This window comes from Salmo trutta, chromosome 17 (genome assembly GCF_901001165.1).
Source record: "Salmo trutta chromosome 17, fSalTru1.1, whole genome shotgun sequence".
Taxonomy (NCBI): Eukaryota; Metazoa; Chordata; class Actinopteri; order Salmoniformes; family Salmonidae; genus Salmo; species Salmo trutta.
In genome coordinates, this window is record NC_042973.1 from 22,027,537 (window position 1) to 22,046,519 (window position 18,983).

The window sequence follows — 18,983 nt, forward strand, 5'->3', positions numbered from 1 at the left end:
ATTTCTGCATAGTGCATCTTTAAGTACCTTACTGTGATTGTTTTAAATTAAAATGGTTAAAAAAAAAATATTTAAAAAAAGAGCTTATCAAAGAGCAATTTCTCAGGCATGAATTTTGCTAGGACTGTCTGCGAGTGGTCTGAGGGGGAAGGAACAACTTTAAACTAGCTGTTATTGGCAGAGAGGTTTGGAACTCTTTCTTATTGGTCTTTTAACTAACTTAGCGCCTGATGATGTCACCAGGAAACGGGTCGGAAGGGGATTGAGCGCTTGTTTGAAATTGAAAAGCTTTTGATAAAGAATAACATCAAGACGAATAAGCTGCATTATAAGTGGGATGCACTGTTGAGCACTACATCCCGAGGGGTTCGTGCTGATTGTACGGAAAGTGTGACAGCCGGTTAAATGGCGTCCCTTGAGAAATCAAGAACAAGATGTGTCAAGAGAAGTGCAGGATTATCATAAGGAGACGTATATTTGGAATACAGAAGAGGAATAAAGGGAAAAAGAGAGACAGAGGAGGTCTACGAGAGAGAGGGAGGAAGATGGTGAGCTTGAGTCAGTTAAAAATGGAGGAAAAAGGGAGATGGTTTGTTAAAGAAGAAAGGTAGAAAGTGTAAGCAGAGTGAGCTGAAGACAGGAGGAGAAATGGAAGTGAATGAGGGCTAAATTCTCGGAGCACGAGGATTGCACCGAGTGTCAGGATAAAGATGAGTCTGTGGAAAAAGTGGACCCTTGCCTTTTGGCTGGTCCATTTCTGGTTTCAGGGTGGGTGAAAACAGAGTTGGGTACGATGGAATCGGTGAGGGTAACCAGAAGTAGTCTGGTGATAATTGTTTGTGTTTCTGCTGGTCAGAGGGAGAAGGCGCTCGGCGTTAAACTAATGGGGGCAAGAAATGTGAATTGTTTCGCTCTCAAGAAACGGCCGCCATTGAATGGAGTGATTACTGGAGTAGCAGTAAATGTTCAAGTTGACCAACTGAAGGGTAAGATTCCCGGTGTTTGTGATGCTCGTCATTTGGTGCGATGCAGACAAGGTGGCGAGAGTGGTGAAACAGAAAAGTAATTGTCTGTTCTTTTGAGTTTTGATGTTGAGTCTTTGCCTGACAAAGTGATGTTAGGATAAATAAGTTATCCTGTACGAGCTTTTGTGCCGAATACATTACGTTGTTACAGGTGTCAAGCTTATGGGCATGTGGCAGCAGTGTGTAGGAGGGAGGTTCCTAGGTGTGAGATGTGTGCAGAAGGCCATGAGACAAAGAAATGTGTAGCATTGGGGATAGTAGTGGAATGTGTTAATTGTAGGGGTGCCCATGGGGCTGGGGATCAGAAAGGTTGTGGTGGCAGCTGCAGAGAAGTATTTGGGTGTGCGAGACTTGACATCAGAAGAGTTTCAGGGTGTGTTAATTGGAGATGTCCCATCCTTTCACGTTGTTGGCATGAAGTAGGACTAAATATATTTAAATAGTGGAGTAGGGTGGTGTTATTTTAATTACACTTATTTTTAGAATTGTATATTTTTTTTTGTGTGTGTAGTGTTAGGTGGTAGGGTATTTGTTTACTTTTAATTATTTTCAAGCAAAGGTGTAGGTGGTGGTAATGCAACATTTTGGATGCCAACTGCCGTTAAACCTCATCGAAGAAAGATGTCACCAGGCAGGCCAAAACTCCATCCCACCAAAACAGGCTGATATTTATTTTTCAAACAGCTTACATTAAAAGGCCATTATCATCATTTTTCAACCTCATAGTGTGGAAATATATATAAAACACAAGTATATCACGTTTTTGACTGTACTGGACTTTTAAATGGGTCACCTGAGTGAGAGCAGGCAGTCTCCACAACTGTTGTCTTCTTGGCATCCATGGACTGATACTCAGGTATCAGTGTCGCCAGGCCAAATGCCAGAGGAAATTGTTCACTGTGTACATTGTTGGTAATGTGTACTGTCAGACAATGACATTCTGTGATTGAGTTGAACTTGATTGCATCATTGATTTGCCATTTCACACATGCCAAAGTTATGCCATAAAGACATATTTCTCGATTTTAAACTGTAAGTGGTAGCTAGCAGTTGGTAGAGGTGTCAATGACATGCAAAGCCTAGCTAGCTACCTCTTCTCGTTTAAACCTCTGAAACATTTGTATCCATTTTGGCCACTGTCTTCTTGGCTCCTTTCAGTTTCTTTTCATATTTTTTCCCCTATTTTGCACTAGTACAGTACCAGCTAACTAATTAGTACAAAGTGGAAAGTAGATGTGTATAGTCAGCAAAACCAATCACTTCCGGGTAGACATTTTCAAAATAAAAGTTCCCTACATAATAGTAGAAAAGTGTCAATAACCTGTATTCATTCATGATATCAAAAATGATTCGATAAATATTTACGATTCATATTTAAGTGACATCTGCATTACATTAGGGTTTTAAAACATGTTCAAAGGTCAACAAGTGCTCAGCATATGTGGGAACTCCAACACTGTTGGAATAACATTCCCCATGAAGCTGGTTGAGAGAATGCCAAGTGTGGAAAGCTGTCATCAAAGCAAAGGGTGGCTATTCGAAGAAACTCAAATATAAAATAAATGTTCATTTGTTTAACACTTTTTTGGTTACTACATGACTTCATGTGTTTTTTCATAGTGTTGATGTCTTCACTATTATTCTACAATGTAGAAAACATTAGCCCATTCCTCCTGACAGAGCTGGTGTAACTGAATCAGGTTTGCAGGCCTCCTTGCTCGCAAACGCGTTTTCAGTTCTACCCACACATTTTCTATGGGATTGAGGTCAGGGCTTTGTGATGGCCACTCCAATACCTTGACTTTGTTGTCATTAAGCCATTTTGCCACAACTTTGGAAGTATGCTTGGGGGTCATTGTCCATTTGGAAAACCCATTTGTGACCAAGCTTTAATGTCATGACTGATGTCTTGAGATGTTGCTTCAATATATCTACATAATTTTCTTTCCTCATAATGCCAACTATTTTGTGAAGTGCACCAGTCCCTCCTGCAGCAAAGCAACCCCACAACATGATGCTGCCACCCCCGTGCTTCACGGTTAGGATGGTGTTCTTCGGCTTGCTAGCCTCCCCCTTTTTCTTCCAAACCTGACAATGGTCATTATGGCCAAACAGTTCTATTTTTGTTTCATCAGACCAGAGGACATTTCTCCAAAAAGTACAATCTTTGTCCCCATGTGCAGTTGCAAACCGTAGTCTGGCTTTTTTTATGGCAGTTTCGGAGCAGTGGCTTCTTCCTTGCTGAGTGGCCTTTCAGGTTATGTCGAAATAGGACTCGTTTTACTGTGGATAGATACTTTGTACCCGTTTCCTCCAGCATCTTCACAAGTTACTTTGCTGTTGTTCTGGGATTGATTTGCACTTTTCTCACCAAAGTACGTTTATCTCTAGGAGACAGAACGAGTCTCCTTCCTGAGCGGTATGATGGCTGCGTGGTCCCATGGTGTATATACTTCCGTACTATTGTTTGTACAGATGAACGTGGTACCTTCAGGCGTTTGGAAATTGCTCCCAAGGATGAACCAGACTTGTGGAGGTCTACAATTTTTTTTTCTGAGGGCTTGGCTGTTTGTTTTTTTCCCATGATGTCAAGCAAAGAGGCACTGAGTTTGAAGGTAGGCCTTGAAATACATCCATAGGTATCTCCAATTGACTCAAATGATGTCAATTAGCCTATCAGAACCTTCTAAAGCCATGACATCATTTTCTGGAATTTTATAAGCTGTTTAAAGGCAGTCAACTTAGTGTATGTAAACTTCTGACCCACTGGAATTGCTTGGTCGCAAATGGGTCTTTCAAATGGACAAGGACCCCAAGCATACTTCCAAAGTTGTGGCAAAAATGGCTTAAGGACAACAAAGTCAAAGTATTGGAGTGGCCATCACAAAGCCCTGACCTCATTCCTATAGAACATTTGTGGGCAGAATTGAAAAAGTGTGTGCGAGCAAGGAGGCCTAAAAACCTGACTCAGTTACACCAGCTCTGTCAAAAGGATTTGGCCAAAATTCACCCAACTTATTGTGGGAAGCTTGTGGAAGGCCACCTGAAACGTTTGACCAAAGTTTAAATTGTTTAAGGCAATGCTAGAAAATATTAATTGAGTGTATGTAAACTTCTGACTCACTGGGAATGTGATGAAAGAATTAAAAGCTCAAATAAATCAGTCTACTATTATTCTGACATTTCACATTCTTAAAATAAAGTGGTGAGCCTAACTGACAGACAGTGAATTTTTACTAGGATTAAAGGTCAGGGATTTTCTAAAACTGAGTTTAAATGTATTTGGCTAAGGTGTATGTAAACTTCCAAATTCAACTGTATATTTCCTGAGCTTTTATACATCTCCTAGATATAGGGCAGACACTTCAAAATTTTATTCCTTATGATATTTGACTGTCTTTGCCATTTATGAATGCGCTATTCAATGCGTTTCTATGGGCTATAGTATTAACAGCCAAATTCAATATTTTATCAAAACGTATAAAAAAAAATATATACACACCTAAAGAGTCCTAAAATCCCAAATTAAAGTTTCATTTGAGGACTGCTAAAGTAAGCACACACGCGAAGTCATGAGATAATTCTAGTTTCCTCCAAGGATGTGTGAACCCTCCTTAGCTTGATCCTAAAGAATGAAAATGATTATTAGGTCCATCATTGACTTGAATTGGGACTCCTGTCCTGTTCATTCTAATTGAATGCATTTAATTCTATCTGATAGGTGAAATCCTGATAGATAACTTTTGAAAAACTGGACACAGCAGACTGAGGATAAGGCACATCACAATACTCAATTAATTATAGTAGACATCTGTGTTGGTCATTTCTAATAATTAAATATCACAACAAATCCATTTCAAATTAAATTCCTTCAGGCTAATCACATCACTGTTCAAGTAGCCTAGCTATACTGGAAATACAGTGATACAAGTTGAAATGATTGAAAACAAATCCTACAGAAAATGTTTAATACAATGCGCATTAATTCCATTACCTGGGAGAAGATTAAATGTTTTTACAATTGCAATTCCAAAAGTCCAAAAACAACCTAATTCCAATTAAATTCCATAACTTGAAGATTTTAACGTATATTCTCCACTTCATGGCTGAATTGAAATGTCTAATTAAATTGACCCCAAATCTGGGAGACATTATACTCACCTTTAAGGAGGACATATTTTTTTAAATCTTTATTTAACTAGGCAAGTCAGTTAAGAACAAATTCTTATTTTCAATGACTGCCTTGTTCAGGGGCAGAACGACAGATTTGTACCTTGTCAGCTCGGGGATTCGATCTTGCAACCTTTCGGTTACTAGTCCAACACGCCAACGTGGCACAAACCGGTAGATAAAACTGAAAATACTGATTAAATTGTATTGACACTACTTGACACTAATAAAATACTTGTACGAAATAAATGCTATGTACCATTGCCATCTAGGCCTTTTGGGCTCCCGAGTGGTGCAGCGGTCTAAGGCACTGCATCACAGTGCTAGAGGCATCACTACAGACACCCTGGTTCGAATCCAGGCTGTATCACAACCAGCCTTTGATTGGGAGTCCCATAGGGCTGCGCACAATTGGCTCAACGTTGTTCGGGTTTGGCCAGTGTAGGCCGTCATTGTAAATAACAATTTGTTCTTAACTGACTTGCCTAGTTTAAATAAAGGTTAAATAAAAACGACATGTTATTCAGTGGGCTGCTTCTCCACCTAGTGGTGACACTCCATTACTAAAAATGGGCATTATCAGCAAAAAGCACAGAAGCATCCAAAATCTAATTTCCACTGCCTCTTGAATTTCGAAAATACACAAAAAAAAATATATACTGCTCAAAAAATAAAGGGAACACTTAAACAACACATCCTAGATCTGAATGAAAGAAATAATCTTATTAAATACTTTTCTTTTCATAGTTGAATGTGCTGAAAACAAAATCACACAAAAATAATCAATGGAAATCTAATTTATCAACCCATGGAGGTCTGGATTTGGAGTCACACTCAAAATTAAAGTGGAAAACCACACTGCAGGCTGATCCAACTTTGATGTAAAGTCCTTAAAACAAGTCAAAATGAGGCTCAGTAGTGTGTGTGGCCTCCACGTGCCTGTATGACCTCCCTACAACGCCTGGGCATGCTCCTGATGAGGTGGCGGATGGTCTCCTGAGGGCAAGTCCATAGCATCAATGCCTTCCTCTTGCAGGATCTGCTGACACACTCCAGCCACATGAGGTCTAGCATTGTCTTGCATTAGGAGGAACCCAGGGCCAACCGCACCAGCATATGGTCTCAAAAGGGGTCTGAGGATCTCATCTCGGTACCTAATGGCAGTCAGGCTACCTCTGGCGAGCACATGGAGGGCTGTGCGGCCCCCCAAAGAAATGCCACCCCACACCATGACTGACCCACCGCCAAACCGGTCATGCTGGAGGATGTTGCAGGCAGCAGAACGTTCTCCACGGCGTCTCCAGACTCTGTCACGTCTGTCACATGTGCTCAGTGTGAACCTGCTTTCATCTGTGAAGAGCACAGGGCGCCAGTGGCGAATTTGCCAATCTTGGTGTTCTCTGGCAAATGCCAAACGTCCTGCACGGTGTTGGGCTGTAAGCACAACCCCCACCTGTGGATGTCGGGCCCTCATACCACCCTCATGGAGTCTGTTTCTGACCGTTTGAGCAGACACATGCACATTTGCGGCCTGCTGGAGGTCATTTTGCAGGGCTCTGGCAGTGCTTCTCCTGCTCCTCCTTGCACAAAGGCGGAAGTAGCGGTCCAGCTGCTGGGTTGTTGCCCTCCTATGGCCTCCTCCACGTCTCCTGATGTACTGGCCTGTCTCCTGGTAGCGCCTCCATGCTCTGGACACTACGCTGACAGACACAGCAAACCTTCTTGCCACAGCTCGCATTGATGTGCCATCCTGGATGAGCTGCACTACCTGAGCCACTTGTGTGAGTTGTAGACTCCGTCTCATGCTACCACTAGAGTGAAAGCATCGCCAGCATTCAAAAGTGACCAAAACATCAGCCAGGAAGCATAGGAACTGAGAAGTGGTCTGTGGTCCCCACCTGCAGAACCACTCTTTTTTGGGGGGTGTCTTGCTAATTGCCTATAATTTGAACCTGTTGTCTATTCCATTTGCACAACAGCATGTGAAATGTATTGTCAATCAGTGTTGCTTCCTAAGTGGACAGTTTGATTTCACAGAAGTGTGATTGAATTGGAGTTACATTGTGTTGTTTGTGTTCCCTTTATTTTTTTGAGCAGTAATATATATATATATATATATATATATATAACACAACATGTAAAGTGTTGGTCCTGTGTTTCATGAGCTGAAATAGAACATCCCAGAAATGTTTCAGTCACAGAATATTATTTCTCAAAAATGTTGTACACAAATTTGTTTACATCCCTGTTCGTGAGCATTTCTCCTTTGCCAAAACAATCCATCCACCTGACAGGTGTGGCATATCAAGAAGCTGTTTAAAGAGCATGATCTTTACACAGGTGCACCTTGTGCTGGGGACAATAAAAAGCTACTGAAAAATTTGCTGTTTTTTTTACAACACAATGACAGACGTCTCAAGTTGAGGGAGCGTGCAATTGGAATGCTGACTGCAGTAACATCCACCAGAGCGGTTGCCAGAGAATATACCATAAGCCGGCTCCAATAGAGAATTTGGCGCCAAGTCCAACAGGCCTCACAACCGCAGACCACGAGTAACCACGACAGCCCAGGACCTCCACATCCACCTTCTTCACCTGCAGGATCTTCTATGACCAGCCCCTTTTGTGGGGAAAAAACTCATTATGATTGGCTGGGCCTGGCTCCCCAGTGGGTGAGCGCATGCCCTCCAAGGCCCACCCATGGCTGCGCCCCTGCCCAGTCATGTAAAATCCATAGATTATTGCCTAATGAATATATTTAAATTGACTGATTTCCTTAAATGAACTGTAACTCAGTAAAATTTATGAAATTGTTGCGTCTATATTTCAGTATATATATATATATATATATATATCTATCATGCTGCTAGGTAACTAATGAAACTGCACAGCTAAGTCAATAAGTCTAGTTTGAGGTCAAGTCCTATTGTTGCACTATTGTCCACTTTCACTACAGATGTCATATAGGCAGGTAAGTGGTATTGCATCTACTTTTCGTTGATGGGGCTTTTTTCCCCCATATTCGTTGCTGGGGGGTGCTTTGAACAATGTTAAATTATAATTCCTTCTACATTGTAACCATCTAAGCCAATAAGGTGCTGCTAGTACAATTAAATATATTCTGTATTGTAAATATTTAGAAATGCAAGTAGAACTGATGCAAGGTTTGAGCAGAAAGGTACGATTTATATATATATTTTTTCAACTTTAGCCAGCATTCCCAAGTTGGCAATAACCTGCCTGCCCAATTTCATTTAATCAAGCACAAAAAGACAGACTCCCATGTGAGACTGGTGGTGCCACTGTAAACTTCAGTGTATAAATCAGAAAAAATAAAAATAAACGTAAGGTCAATTTAAATAAGAATTGTTTTTAAAACAAGAATTCATTCAACTTTTTTGCCCAATCAGGCATTATCTTTGCAGTCACCTGAATAACTCACCTAGGATCGGGCAGCCTTCTGAGAATCCGGAGGCGAGCGAGTAAACTCCCACTGCCATCCGTTCTTCTTGCTGACGTGCGATCATTGGAAAATAAAATTGATGACCTACGATTAAGATAATCCTACCAACAGGACATGAAAAACAGTAACATCTTATGTTTCACCGAGACGTGGCTGAACGACGATACGGACAATATCGAGCAAACAGGATTTTCCATGCACCAGCAGAACAGAGACTCTACCTCTCTTAAGACGAGGGGAGGGGGTGTGTGTCTATTTGTCAATAACAGCTGGTGCTGTTCTAATATTAGAAGTCTCGAGGTATTGCTCGCCTGAGGTAGAGTACATTATGATAAGCTGTAGACCACACCATCTACCAAGATTTCTCATCTATATTATTCGCAGCCGTTTATTTACCACCACAGAACGAAGCTGGCACTAAGACCGCTCTCAACCAACTCCATAAGGCCATAAGCAAAGAAGAAAAGGCTCCCCCAGAAGCAGCACTCCGAGTGGCCAGGGACTTTAATGTAGGCAAACTTAAATCAGTTTTACAAAATTTTACCAGCATGTCACATGTGCAACCAGAGGAAGAAAAAAAAAATCCTAGACCACCTTTACTCCACACACAGAGATGCACACAAAGCACTCCCCTGTCCTCCATTTGGAAAATCTGACCATAATTATATCATCCTGATTCCTGCTTACATGCAAACACTAAAGCAGGAAGTACCAGCGACTCACTCAATACGGAAGTGGTCAGATGACGTGGATGCTACACTAGAGGACTGTTTTGCTAGCACAGACTGGAACATGTTCCTGGACTCATCCAATGGCATTGAGGAGTACACCACCTCAGTCATCGGCTTCATCAATAAATGCATCGATGACGTCGTCCCCACAGTGACTGTACGTACATATCCCAACTAGAAGCCATGGATTACAGGCAACATCCGCATCGAGCTAAAGCTGCCGCTTTCAAGGAGCGGGAGACTAATCCGGATGCTTATAAGAAATCCTGCTATGCCCTAAGACGAACCATCAAACAAGCAAAGCAGGATTAAGTTTGAATCCTACTACACCGGCTCTGATGCTCATCGGATGTGGCAGGGCTTGAAAACTATTACGATTACAAAAGGGAAAACCAGATGCGAGCTGCCCAGCGACGCAAGCCTACCAGACGAGCTAAATGCCTTTTATGCTTGCTTCAAGGCAAGCAACACTGAAGCATGCACGAGAGCACCAGCTGCTCTGGATGACTGTGTGATAATGCTCTCGGTAGCCAAAGTGAACAAAACCTATAAACAGGTCAACATTCACAAAGCCAAACGGATAACCAGGACGTGTACTCAAAGCATGCGCGGACCAACTGTCAGGGGTCTTCACTGACATTTTCAACCTCTCCCTGACCGAGTCTGTAATACCTACATGCTGCAAGCAGACCACCATAGTCCCTGTGCCCAAGGAAGCGATTGTAACCTGCCTAACTGATTACCGCCCCGTGGCACTCACGTCAGAAGCTATGAAGTGCTTTGAAAGGCTGGTCATGGCTCACATCAACAGCCTCCACCTGGACACCCTAGACCCATTCCAATTCGCATACCGCCCCAACAGATCAACACAATCTCAATCGCAATCCACACGGCCCTTTCTCACCTGGACAAAAAGAACACCTATGTGAGAATGCTGTTCATTGACTACAGCTCAGCGTTCAACACCATAATGCCCACGAAGCTCATCACTAAGCTAAGGACTCTGGGACCAAACACCTCCCTCTGCCACTGGATCCTGGACTTCCTGACGGGCCGCCCCCAGGTGGTAAGAGTAGGCAACACGTCTGCCACATTGATCCTTAACACTGGGTCCCCTCTGGGGTGTGTACTTAGTCCCCTCCTGTATTCCCTGTTCAGCCACGACTGCGTGGCCAAACACGACTCCAGCACCATCATTAAGTTTGCTGACGACACAACAGTGGTAGGCCTGATCACGGACAACGATGAGACGGCCTATAGGGAGGAGGTCAGAGAACTGGCAGTGTGGTGCTAGGACAACAACCTCTCAATGTGAGCAAGACAAAAGAGCTGATTATGGACTACAGGAAATGGCAGGCTGAACAGGCCCCAATTAACATCAACGGGGCTGTAGTGGAACGGGTTGAGAGTGTCAAGTTCCTTGGTGTCCATGGAACCTTTTTCCCCTCAGGAGACTGAAAAGATTTGGCATGCGTCCCCAGATCCTCAAAAGGTTCTACAGCTGCACCATCGAGAACTTCCTGACCGGTTGCATCACCTCCTGGTATGGCAACTGCTCGGCGTCTGACCGTAAGGCGCTACAGAGGGTAGTGCGAACGGCCCAGTACGTCACTGGGACCAAGCTTCCTGCCATCCAGGACCTATACAATAGGCGGTGTCAGAGGAAAGCCCATAAAATTGTCTGAGACTCCAGTCACCTAAGCTACAGACTTCTCTGCTACTGCACGGCAAGCGGTACTGGAACGCCATGTCTAGGACCAAAAGGCTCAACAGCTTCTACCCCCAAGCCATAACAGACTGCTGAACAATTAATAAAATCGCCACCGGACAATTTACATACATCTACCCCCCTCCGTTTTTGTATACTGCTGCTATTCACTGTTTAATATCTATGCATAGTCACTTCACCCCCCACCTACATGTACAAATTACCTCAACTAACCTGTACCCCCGCACACTGACTCGGTACCGGTGCCCCCTGTATATAGCCTCATTATTTTTATTGTGTTACTTTTTATTTTAGTCTACTTGGTAAATATGTAACTCTTCTTGAACTGCACTGTTGGTTAAGGGCTTGTAAGTAAGCATTTCACGGTAAAGTCTACACTTGTATTCGGCGCATGTGACAAATAAAGTTTGATTTGATTTAGGGCTCTCTATATTTAAGCAATAAGTCACGAGGGGGTGTGGTATATGGCCAATATACCACGGCTAAGGGCTGTTCTTAGGCACAACGAATCGTGGAGTGACTAGACACGGTCCTTAGCTGTGGTATATTAGCCATATACCAAACTCCCATGGTGCCTTATTGCTATTATAAACTGGTTACCAATGGAATTAGAGCAGTAAAAATAAATGTTTTGTCATACACGTGGTATACAGTCTGATACACGACGGCTATCAATCAGCATTCAGGGCTCAACCCACCCAGTTTATAACTTCACATGAATGATGCGTTTATTGATTTACGCAATATGAACAAATGAGAATTTGGGCTCATGAACATTAACCCTTTGATTTATAGCAAGATCTCCAAGCACTACAGCAAGCACATATCTAATTTCCTAAAGGACGCTCTCATTTCATACAAGGCTTTCCAGAAACTCACCCGAGAACATTTCACCCTACTGAATAAATGTTCATGACATCTGTAAGCAGGAAGTTGCACCACTGTAGTCTACAGTCTGTAAGATGATATTGAGACAATATCACTGAGTCTACACAACAGCAGTATTATGGCAAGCACTCCTGTCTACCTCCTTTTCTACTTCTGAAAGTGCCGTCAGAAGATTTACGATAATTATCACCATCACAGTGTGTGCGTGTCGCAGCCATACCATCACAGCTATGGTTTTTGTAGTGTCTTATGTCAGAAAAGCCTTTTCCACATCTCTTGCAATAGTAAGGCCTAACTCCAGTGTGGACTTGCATGTGGGCTTTAACATTGTTGGCTTGGCTGAAACCTCTCCCGCAGACATCACATTTGAATGGCTTCTCTCCCGTGTGGATTCGCTCATGCCTTTTCAGATTGGTGTTGACTGCGAAAGTCTTGTCACAATAACTGCATTTGAAGGGTTTTTCACCTGTATGGGTCCGCTCATGTCCTTGAAGAGCTTGCTTCAGAATAAATTTCCTTCCACAGTATTTACATTCATGGGGCTTCACTCCACTGTGAACTCTCATGTGATAGTCAAAAGCATTTTTATATGCAATAGTCTTTCCGCAAATGGAACAAGCATATTGCTTTTGTCCTGTGTGAATTTCTTTATGCTTTTTCAGAGTTAGCATGGAGCTGAAGCCGTTCAAACATATTTTGCAACTGAATGGCTTTGTTGATGTTCCCTCTCTCCCAGGAACCTTATCTCCTTCAGCCATGTGCCATTGTAGATTGTGTTGTCTCATTTGGTAATTGTAAATAAAAGTCTTTCCACATAGGTCACACATAAATGGTTTGGTTGCCCCATGGCGGTGCATGTGAGCTTTTAAGTCGGTGGACTGAGGGTAGCTTTTCCCACACACTTTACATTTGTATGGTCTCTCCCCCGTGTGAAGCACTTGGTGTCTCACAAGGTTTCCTTTATGGCCAAAAGCAGCTCCACAGGTCTCACATTTAAATGGCTTCTCCCCTGTATGAATTCGCTTGTGCTTTTCGAGGACAGATTTTGTCCTAAAGCTCTTACCACACTCTGAGCATAAGTGTGGACGTATGTCTGCACCTGTATGTCTTCGCATATGAATTCTAAGGTCATAAGACTGTCTGTAACTCTTCCCACATTCAGCACAGCTGTATGGTTTTTCACCGGTGTGGATTCTCTCGTGCCCCATAAGTATGGTCCTTTTTGTGAAACCCTTTCCACAAGTCAGGCACTTGAACGGTCTCTCCACTGCATGAACTAGCCGATGTTGTGTCAGATCTGTCTTGGTAGAGAATGTATTTCCACAGACTTTGCAACTGAAATAGTTTTCTTTGTGATGCAACATGTGACGTTCGAGCTGCTTGGACATTCTGAATGTTTTGCCACATTGACCACAAGCAAATGGCCTCTCTCCTGTGTGAATTAGCTTGTGACGTAACAGCATGCGGTTCAGGCTGAAGGTCTTGTCACAAACATCACAGGTGAAGGGTCTTGTGTGAATTAGCTTATGACCTTCCAGTAACCCCTTCCTGCTGAAGGTCTTCTCACACATGTCACACTTGAAAGGTTTTGTGTGGATTAGCTTGTGAACTCTCAGCAACTCTTTCTTGCTGAATGTCTTCTCACACACATCACACTTGAAGCGTTTGTTTTCTGTGGATCCTGTCCTATTAGTAGTATTACTGTTTTTATGTCTTTCATGGCTGTCTCTACCGTTGTCGGTGCCCTCTGGAAGAGCAGCTCTCATATGCTCAACGTTGGATTCAGTATCTCTTGGTGAGGGCTCTGTATTCAGTCCATGTGTGTCTCCCAGAGAGGAGTCATACTCCAATGAAGTCGTCTCTGTAGGGTTACTGCAAACTTCGGCAGGACCTAAACATAAAAGGAATGTGAGCATATACATAGTAAAACTATAGCCAAAGTTAAGAGAATTTAACAAAATGATTAGGTTATACTACATTTATTTAGTTAGACAAATAAATCAACCAATATATGGCTATATCAATATTTTGGCCTTAAAATAAACATGCTTTTTAACAGCCTGTGTATTGTTTTTGAACAACTGGGTCATATTCATTAGCACACACCACTGAAAAATGTTATGCAACAGAAAACAAACAGGCATTTCTTATTAGCGTTCAGGTAGTTACTCTCCATTTTCTTTTGTTTGGTTCCTAGTCAATATGACCCTGGACCACGTTCAGCAGTACACAACATGAGACTCAAAGGTAACGGTGCTATTCTGAAAAAACTGTATGTTTAGTAAGCCAATAGCGCGGACTGTTTGAGGGAAACATTTAGTTTAGTAGAAACCATCACAGCAAACATTGAACTGAACGCAGCCCTGGTTTGGCAACGATTATTCAAAAATAACACCACTTTGAGGATATTACCTGCACAGACAGATGTTGCGTTAGTGACTGTGTTTGCTTGACTGACATTCCCTGGCAATGCTGAAGCCGCTGTCATTCCAGGCAACAATGGGAGATCTAAAGAACAAGCAAAGTTACATTGAAACATGTTTAAAACTCTCTCACTTTTTCCTTTCAACAAAATGTGTGAAGTTAATACAAACAAAACTATCGAAGATGGGGAACAAAACAATCAGTATGCCTACAACAGACCTATTTAGCTAACTTATTATAGGCAGGAACCTAATGTAGGTCTACAACACTCACCAACTGGTTTTATTGCAAAGATCATTCCGTTGTGCAGAACATGGGTTGGCGTCTGTACTTTCGGTTCTGCCTCCACTTTAGCCAGAGACGTTCTATAATGGTCAGCCTTCTCAGTAATTTCCTTCATATATTCATCCATCTGCTCCACCTTCGTCTTCAGTTTCTCGTTTTCATTTTGCAAACGTGAGGAGGCCACTAGGAATAGTTGGCAGACTTTACGAATACCCTCCCCCATCAACAAATTCATAATGGTGCAGAGCTGTGTAGAGCAATAGAAACAAGTGAACTAGTTAGTTACTGTATACAGCCAGCTACAGCAGAGGATGTGAAACCAGTAACGTTAGCTAGCAACCTAGCTGAGAGCTAGCTAGTAGTACTAGTTAAGTAACGGTGTACAAGGCTGTTTCACAACCGGCCGTGATTGGGAGTCCAATAGGGCGGCGCACAATTGGCCCAGCTTCGTCCGGGTTTGGCCGGTGTAGTCTGTCATTGCAAATACGCATTTGTTCTTAATTGACTTGCCTAGTTAAATGAAGGTTAAATAAAACAAAATAAAAAATTAACGTTCGCTAGGTAGTCAAATTAGGTAGTTGGCACCCTCAGCGCGGTTGTTGAAAACCTAAAACATCCGGTTTTTAGGGATACAGTATCTTCAACCTAGCTTCCTTTAACCTGACATCAGAATCGGGGACACGCTCAGGTTAACTTAGGTTACAGACGGTAGCTAAACAAATAGGACGCCAATTTATTCAGATAACTTTTGTTCATTAGCTAACGTAGCTGGTTGTAGTCACTAGGCGCCCGTCATCATACTGCTCAATGACAGAAATATTTTTGAATACTCACCTCTCTCCTCGGATTAACGTCGTCGTTAGCGTCAGAGTTTGGCAAAAATGTGTATATTTCTGTCATTGCCGTCTCGACGACGAAGGCCATAATCGATGTTGTTTCTGACTGGAACATATTGTAAATTGTAGCCATTTTGACCTTTGACTAATTCAAGTAACGTTGGAATAAAAACTACAAGTCGCTGCTACATTTATCTTAGGTAGCATATTTTTGCAAACTAGCTGATACTGTCATCCGCATGAAGCCAACTGGCGTCTTGTCAGATCCCTTCCGGGTCACGGAATTTTAGAAACGTTCCAAATTAAAGTCCCTCGCGTTATAGTAGAAAAGTGTCTGACCACGAACAATTATTCAGATTTGTTCATATTTAAATATGCACTAGTTTTTTAAAACATACTCATTCAAAGGTTTATCTTTATTTTTTACTATTTTCTACATTGTAAAATAATAGTGAAGACATCAAACTATGAAATAACACACATAGAATAATGTAGTAACCAAAAAGTGTAAAACAAATCTATTTATATCTATACAAATATATATTATATTCTTCAAAGTGCCACCCTTTGCCTTGATGACAGATTTGTACACTCTTGGCATTCTCTCAACCAGCTTCATGAGGCAGTCACCTGGAAGGCATTTCAATTAACAGGTGTACCTTCGTAAAAGTTAATTTGTTGAATTTCTTTCCTTCTTAATTCATTTGAGCCAATCAGTTGTGTTGTGACAAGGTAGGGGGGGTATACAGAAGATAGGTCCTGTTTGGTAAAAGACCAAGTCCATATTTTGGCAAGAACAGCTCAAATAAGCAAAGAGAAACAACAGTCCATAATACTTTAATACATGAAGGTCAGTCAATACAGAACATTTCAAGAACTTTGAAAGTTTCCTCAAGTGCAGTTGCAAAACCCATCAAGCGCTATGATGAAACTGGCTCTCATGAGGACCGCCAGAGTTACCTCTGCTGCAGAGGATAAGTTCGTTAGAGTTATCAGCCTCAGAAATTGCAGCCCAAATAAATGCTTCACAGAGTTCAAGTAACAGACACATCTCAACATCAACTGTTCAGAGGAGACTGTGTGAATCAGGCATTCATGGTCGGATTGCTGCAAAGAAACCACTACAAAAGGACAGCAATAAGAAGAAGAGACGTGCTTGTGTAACAGTGTAGGTTCTGTCCATCTCTTCGCCCCAACCTGGGCTCGAACTAGGGACCCTTGCACACATCAACAACTGACACCCACGAAGCATCGTTACCCATCGCGCCACAAAAGCCACGGCCCTTGCAACGCAAGGGGAAACCCTACTTCAAGTCTCAGAGCGAGTGACGTCACTGATTGAAACGCTATTAGCGCGCACCACCGCTAACTAGCCATTTCACATCGGTTACACTCACCCCCCTTTTGTCCTTTGGTCTGGACTCCAAATTGGAGATTTTTGGTTCCAACCGCCGTGTCTTTGTGAGACGCATTGTGGGTGAACGGATGATCTCTGCATGTGTATTTCCCATCGTAAAGCATGGAGGAGGAGGGGTTATGGTGTGGGGTGCTTTGCTGGTGACACTGTCAAGGCACACTTAACCAGCATGGCTACCACAGCATTCTGCAGCAATACACCATCCCATCTGGCTTGGGCTTACTGGGACTATCATTTGTTTTTCAACAGGACCATGACTCAACACACCTCCAGGCTGTGTAAGTGTTATTTTACCAAGAAGGAGGGTGATGGAGTGCTGCATCAGATGACCTGGCCTCCACAATCCCCCGACCTCAACCAAATTGTGATGGTTTGGGATGAGTCGGACCGCAGAGTGAAGGAAAAGCAGCCAACGAGTGCTCAGCATATGTGGGAACTCCTTCAAGACTGTTGGAAAAGCATTCCAGGTGAAGCTGGCTGAGAGAATGCCAAGAGTGTGCTAAGCTGTCATCAAGCCAAAGGGTGGCTATTTAAAGAATCTCAAATATAAAATATATTTTGATTTGTTTAACACTTCTTTGGTTACTATTATGACTCCATGTGTTATTTCATGTTTTTGATGTCTTCACTATTAGTCTACAATGTAGAAAATAGTAAAAAATAAAGAAAAACCCTTGAATGAGTAGATCTCCTTAAACTTTTGACCGGTAGTGTGTGTATATACAGTTGAAGTCGGAAGTTTACATACACTTAGGTTGGAATTACTAAAACTCGTTGTTCAACCAAGCCCTGACCTCAATCCTATAGACAATTTGTGGGCAGAACTGAAAAAGCATGTGCGAGCAAGGCCTACAAACCTGACTCAGTCACACCAGCTCTGTCAGGAGGAAAGGGCCAAAATTCTCCCAACTTACTGTGGGAAGCTTGTGGAAGGCTACCCGAAACGTTTGACCCAAGTTGAACAATTTAAAGGCAATGCTACCAAATACTATTTGAGTGTATGTAAACTTCTGACCCACTGGGAATGTGATGAAATAAATAAAAGCTGAAATAAATCACTTTACTATTATTCTGTCACTAGACATTCTTAACGTAAAGTGGTGATCCTAACTGACTGAAGACAGGAAATTTTAACTAGGATTAAATGTTAGTAATTGTCAAAAATTGAGTTTAAATGTATTTGGCTAAGGTGTATGTAAACTTCCGACTTCAACTGTATATATACAGTTGAAGTCAGAAGTTTACATACACTTAGGTTGGAGTCACTAAAACAATTTTTTCAACCATTCCACACATTTCTTGTTAACAAACTATAGTTTTGGCAAGTCGGTTAGGACATCTACTTTGTACATGACACAAGTAATTTTTCTAACAATTGTTTACAGACAGATTATTTCACTTATAATTCACTGTATCACAATTCCAGTGGGTCAGAAGTTTACATACACTAAGTTGACTGTGCCTTTAAACAGCTTGTAAAATTCCAGAAAATGATGTCATGGCTTTAGAAGCTTCTGATAGAGTGGCTTAGCCAGTCTCCAGACTTTAATCCCATAGAAAATCTGTGGAGGGAGCTGAAGGTTCGAGTTGCCAAACATCAGACTCGAAACCTTAATGACTTTGAGAAGATATGCAAAGAGGAGTGGGACAAAATCCCTCCTGAGATATGTGCAAACCTGGTGGCCAACTACAAGAAACGTCTGACCTCTGATTGCCAACAAGGGTTTTGCCACCAAGTACTAAGTCATGTTTTACAGAGGGGTCAAATACTTATTTCCCTCATTAAAATGCAAATCAATTTATAACATTTTTGACGTGTTTTTCAGGATTTTTTTGTTGTTATTCTGTCTCTCACTGTTCAAATAAACCTACCATTAAAATTATAGACTGATCATTTCTTTGTCAGTGGGAAAATGTACAAAATCAGCAGGGGATCAAATACTTTTTTCCCCTCACTGTACCAAGAGAGCTTCATCCATATTTTTCGTAGCCGTCTATTTACCACCACAAACCGA

At 42.0% G+C, this 18,983-nt stretch overlaps 1 protein-coding gene across 1 annotated transcript; it reads right to left on the reverse strand.

Annotated features, from left to right (window-relative positions):
- Nucleotides 1–11,820: 11,820 nt before the first annotated feature.
- LOC115151844 (zinc finger protein 260) lies at nucleotides 11,821–15,824 on the reverse strand. The gene is made up of 4 exons (XM_029696134.1): nucleotides 15,550–15,824; nucleotides 14,704–14,962; nucleotides 14,419–14,514; nucleotides 11,821–13,897 (listed from the first exon to the last, which is right to left on the reverse strand). The coding sequence occupies exons 1-4, from the start codon at nucleotides 15,682–15,684 to the stop codon at nucleotides 12,123–12,125; spliced, it is 2,265 nt and encodes a 754-aa protein (XP_029551994.1). The 5' UTR covers nucleotides 15,685–15,824; the 3' UTR covers nucleotides 11,821–12,122.
- Nucleotides 15,825–18,983: the final 3,159 nt, after the last annotated feature.

What these genes read in the sequence shown, in the direction of transcription:
- LOC115151844 (XM_029696134.1), bottom strand. Translation starts at nt 15,684, where the DNA reads ATGGCTACAATTTACAATATGTTCCAGTCAGAAACAACATCGATTATG. An exon ending in ACGTTAATCCGAGGAGAGAG is followed by an intron (nt 14,963 to 15,549) that starts GTGAGTATTCAA and finishes TGCTCTACACAG; the next exon opens with CTCTGCACCATTATGAATTT. An exon ending in CGCAACATCTGTCTGTGCAG is followed by an intron (nt 13,898 to 14,418) that starts GTAATATCCTCA and finishes TTTTATGTTTAG; the next exon opens with GTCCTGCCGAAGTTTGCAGT.